This window comes from Anneissia japonica, unplaced genomic scaffold, assembly GCF_011630105.1.
Source record: "Anneissia japonica isolate Jap-2015-1 unplaced genomic scaffold, ASM1163010v1 scaffold287726_len2788222_cov184, whole genome shotgun sequence".
In the NCBI taxonomy this organism is placed as follows: Eukaryota; Metazoa; Echinodermata; class Crinoidea; order Comatulida; family Comatulidae; genus Anneissia; species Anneissia japonica.
The window spans coordinates 1366218-1370749 of record NW_022705125.1 but is presented as its reverse complement, the minus strand read 5'-3'; the positions used below and the strand labels follow the sequence as shown (position 1 = coordinate 1370749).

Sequence of the window (4532 nt, the reverse complement as noted above, 5' to 3'; positions counted from 1 at the left end):
TATATATATATTATACCATTCTTTTTGATATCAATTTATCATTTCACATTAAATACAATTTCTGATATCAGACTTTCAAAATATAATGGAATATAATAAATACAAATACATATCACTACTTTTGATGTTATTCTTTGACTATGCAGTACAGTAAACATATTTAAAGGAACAAAACATGTTTTACATGATGGTCACCTTGAAATTTAATATGGCTGCTTAATGACCTTGACCTAAAATGGCTGTCATAATGACCTCTAATAAAATAGTTCCTATCAAAAATTAAATTTTGTGAGCTTATGTATGATTTTGCTGTAAAACACGAACACTTACAAACTATTCTACGTATTTAACAGAGAAATGAAATTGACCCTAAATGACCATCTGACCATGTCACAAGTGCTATAAATCCTTGACTATTTTTAGACATCATAATTCTTATTAGAAGTTGTTTAAAAGCCGATATATTTATAAATATAGGTTTTGCGTGGCAGCCATTTTGAAATTCAAGATGGCCGCCAGAATGACCTCGAATGAAATATTGTAGTTCATAGTAAAAATTTTGAATTCTGAGAGCCTGGGTATGATTCTAAGGGTAAAATTTGACAATTACGTAATTTTAAAGATACCATACAATATTTGACCTTGAATGCCCTTAAATGACCCATTTGTGGTAATCTGACCAGGTCAAAAATGATATGGTGGTATTCCTCGACCATATAAACATACTCTTAGACATTAGAATTATAATTCAAAGTGATTTAGAAGCGGAGATATAAATAAACATAGGTTTTATAAGGCTACCATTTTGAAATCCAAGATGGCCGCCATAATGACTTTGGATGAGGTGGTTCCTACCAAAAATTGAATGCTATGACCATAAGGAGCATGTAAAAAAAAATTGGTGCTTTTGTCCGGAACGTCCACATTAAGTCCAACTATGGCCCTAAGCTGCCGTACTAAATGATGTGAACATGTATCTACCAAGAAGCGCCTCTTTACGGCTGCTTGGTAGTCACGGACCACGCCCATACGCAATTCAGCACAATGACGCTGCAAATTATGGGTTATACTTCTACCTTTACCTTTAATAATATTATACGTACTTGCGACGTTTCGTGTGCTGTCAGCCACACTTCACCAGGCAATGAACTTTTGATGGTATCAAGTTCCTATAATTATCATTTTAAAAGCATTCATTATCATTGTAAGCGAGTAGCTGATGTGTGACATTAATTGCATATTAAACCCATTTAAACACATCCGTAAGTGCGAATGTACCAAAAATAAAACCAAGTATGACTATTATGTATGGAATGAAGACAAATATATGTTTACAATTTTAATGTATTTCAATGTTCCTGTCTCTTATACACATCTAGATGTGTATAAGAGACAGTATATATATATATATATAGGCCTATATATTATATAAGTCATTAGTTTAGCACTAGCTATCATTAACACTGAAAATAAGATAATTAATTATTTTGATTTTAGACTTGGACAGATGAATATCTAACGTGGAATCCAGGGGAATACAATAACATCACGAGTGTTATGATAGATAAACATTATGTATGGTGTCCTGACATAACCCTATATAACAGGTAAGTGGCACGTTGTCCTGATATTATCCGAGATATAATATCTAATTAAATCGTAATGTAATTAAGGTTCTCTATAATGACTCAAATACGTGGCTACATTGGATATGACTCCAACCTGTAATCCTTTGATTGCAAGCACAGAACCTTAACGGTGCATTCACACCCAATCCGAATTTCGGATCGGAAAGCTTACCAAACCGATCAGAAAACAGGAACAGGGAATACAGCTTAACAGGGGCGGATTTGGGGGGGCCGACCCCCACTTTTGGAAGGTAAAAAAAAAAAAAAAATTGATCGCCCAAAACGCCACAGAGGTTATTTTATGGTGTCTAGAACACAGAAATTTAGCTGGGGAATACCCTCGAACCCCCTAGGGTAATATTATCTCGAACGGCCCCACTTTAACAATGTGTTATTTAATGTTCATCGTTTCCCATTTTTTAATATGTACTATATTTTTGTTTTCTGTAGGTGTTGTTCTTTTGTCATTTCTTGATATTTATCAAGTACGTTTTTAATGGATTAATAAATTGAATTGAATTTTAACAGTCCTATATTGATAGTTTAAAATGTCTATTAAATGTATTATTGTTAAAACAGCAATATACTTATCATAACGTGACGTAACACTGTAGTACTCTATGCACAATAGCGGTTACCAAACACAGTTGATTTCCGCAAGCACACTTGGTTTTCAGGCACAGTCAGTTAACAAACACAGTCTATTTTCGCAAAGCACAATCGACTGTGTTGTTAACCGACTGTGCCTAAAAAACCGAGTGTGCCTGCCGAAAATCGACTGTGTTTGTTAACCGATTGTGCCTGATAAACAAGAGTGCTTGACGAAAATCGAATGTGTTAACCGACAGTATCTTGAGTGTGCTTAAATTCGACTGTATTTGAAATTTGCCCTTTTGGCGTTCCATGTATATGAGCTCAAATCAACGCACACTGATAATCCTTGGGGGACTTGAAAACTATGTCTATGCTGATAGCCAAGTTCTAGAGTAAAATCTGATTAATATCGTCTTTAAATAGGCCTAGATTGATTAAAAAGCGACCGTACTTAATCAAACTTAAATGTGTATTAACTCTCTGTTTGTATGTATATTTACCCAGCATTGATGATGAATTTGAGCACATTAAAGACTCGCTGAAACTAATTGTTTCGTATGACGGCAGTGTAGTTTTTTCATCGCCGGCAATATTCCACACATTTTGCAAAATCAACGTCCGATTGTTCCCGCTTGATGTTCAACACTGTGAACTAGTCTTCGGAACGTGGATGTACGACAGAGCGCAAGAGGACCTTTACCCGGACACATCTCCTCAGTCCGTTCAAACAGAATACCATGAAAATGGAATATGGAAGCTAGTTAAAGTCGTCACCGAGAGGGAAGAAAGAAAATACAATTGTTGTCCTGAAACATATGCATTTGTTAAATATACTGTGATAATTAAACGGCGCGAACGATTCTTCGTCGAAATAATACTACTTCCGTGCTCCTTACTTTCGTTCTTGACGATGTTTGTGTTTCTTCTTCCTCCAGAAAGTGGAGAGAAAACTTCCTTTGGAGTGACAACCTTACTTGCAATCTTACTATTTCAGCAACTTATAGCACAAACACTACCACCATCGGCAGACAGCACACCAATCATTCGTAAGTACATAAAAACCTGTTTTGACTTATATACATTTTAATGTATTCACTAAGAAAAGAATTCTTCATCGTAATTATGTGTATAATATTATTCATTAATATATTATTAATAGATATATTAAATCATTTTGCGAAAAAAAAATACTACCTCCCTTGCACATGGTCAGTAATTAAAAAATGATTTTTTATAATATTTATTTGGTATTTTTAATGGGAAAATAAATTTTTAATGTTTAGGGCTAATCCTAGATCATAATACGTATTCTGTGTATAAAATAATGATGATTATTTGTATTTCCAGAATCGTATTTTACATCACTCATGTGTATGAGTAGCTGCAGCGTCGTTGCCACGGCATTCGTCATGAACATCTACAACCGAAGACAACCCAGCCGAGTCCCGCCTTGGCTACGTTCGCTGCTGCTAAGCAAAGTAGGTCGAACAATCGGTAGAAACCACCAGAAGACCGGCTACTTCAAAAGTGTGCTCACCCCGTCTGAAGCTAAGATTAATGAAGGCGGAATTTATCTAAATCGGACAAAAAACAAACATGAACTGACAGAAAGTACTGATAGGGAAACAGGACGTCCTTCAAGCTTAATACAGCAAAAGATTGGCTGCAGAGAATTATCGAAAATATTGGAGGAGCTTCGAGAGATAAAAAAAGATAGAGAAACAAGCAAAATAAAAGAAAAATATGAAAACGAGTGGCGGGAAGTTGCCGTGCTAATAGACAGAATTCTTCTGTTTATAACATTGATTATAGCATTAACGGCTTTTCTTACTGTCATTGGCTTGATTACAACTCATCCATACGTAGCCGCTTACGACAGTTACATGTAAACTTTATTTTTATCTTTGTTTTCAATAAGCTGATTACAGCAGCAAAATTTTCCCCAGGGAGCTAAGTATGTGTTCCATTAGGCCTATGTGTTTAACCCAGTGGTCGGGGTGTGCAACAAAATTTATTATACAATGGACAAAGATAAATGAATGTAATATGTCTATATAACGTTATATTTACTAACATATAAACATACACAGGCCTATATAATGTTATAGTTATTGCTACAATGTTTCTGACATGTATGTCGCATACAGGTTCTTTATGCATTGTGACGAGGAATAAAAAATGAAAGTAACCAGAATATTCAATGCCGTGCAATACAAAATGACAGTCCAGAAGGAAAACATCCAGCATGTCAAAAAATGATGTGGTCTCTACTTTCTCTTGCGCCCTCAGCGATTGACTAGGCCTATATAA

At 35.1% G+C, this 4532-nt stretch overlaps 1 protein-coding gene across 2 annotated transcripts in view; it reads left to right on the top strand.

Moving 5' to 3' along the window:
• Positions 1-4526, top strand: part of LOC117105368 (neuronal acetylcholine receptor subunit alpha-10-like) — a 24503-nt gene extending 19977 nt beyond the window's left edge. For both annotated transcript variants that reach the window (XM_033246498.1, XM_033246499.1), the window contains 3 exons: positions 1498-1607; positions 2727-3268; positions 3570-4526. In XM_033246498.1, the coding sequence (XP_033102389.1) occupies positions 1498-1607; positions 2727-3268; positions 3570-4111 (1194 nt within the window). In that variant the 3' untranslated portion in view covers positions 4112-4526. The remainder of the gene's footprint in view (positions 1-1497; positions 1608-2726; positions 3269-3569) is intronic.
• The last annotated feature ends 6 nt before the right edge of the window (positions 4527-4532 follow it).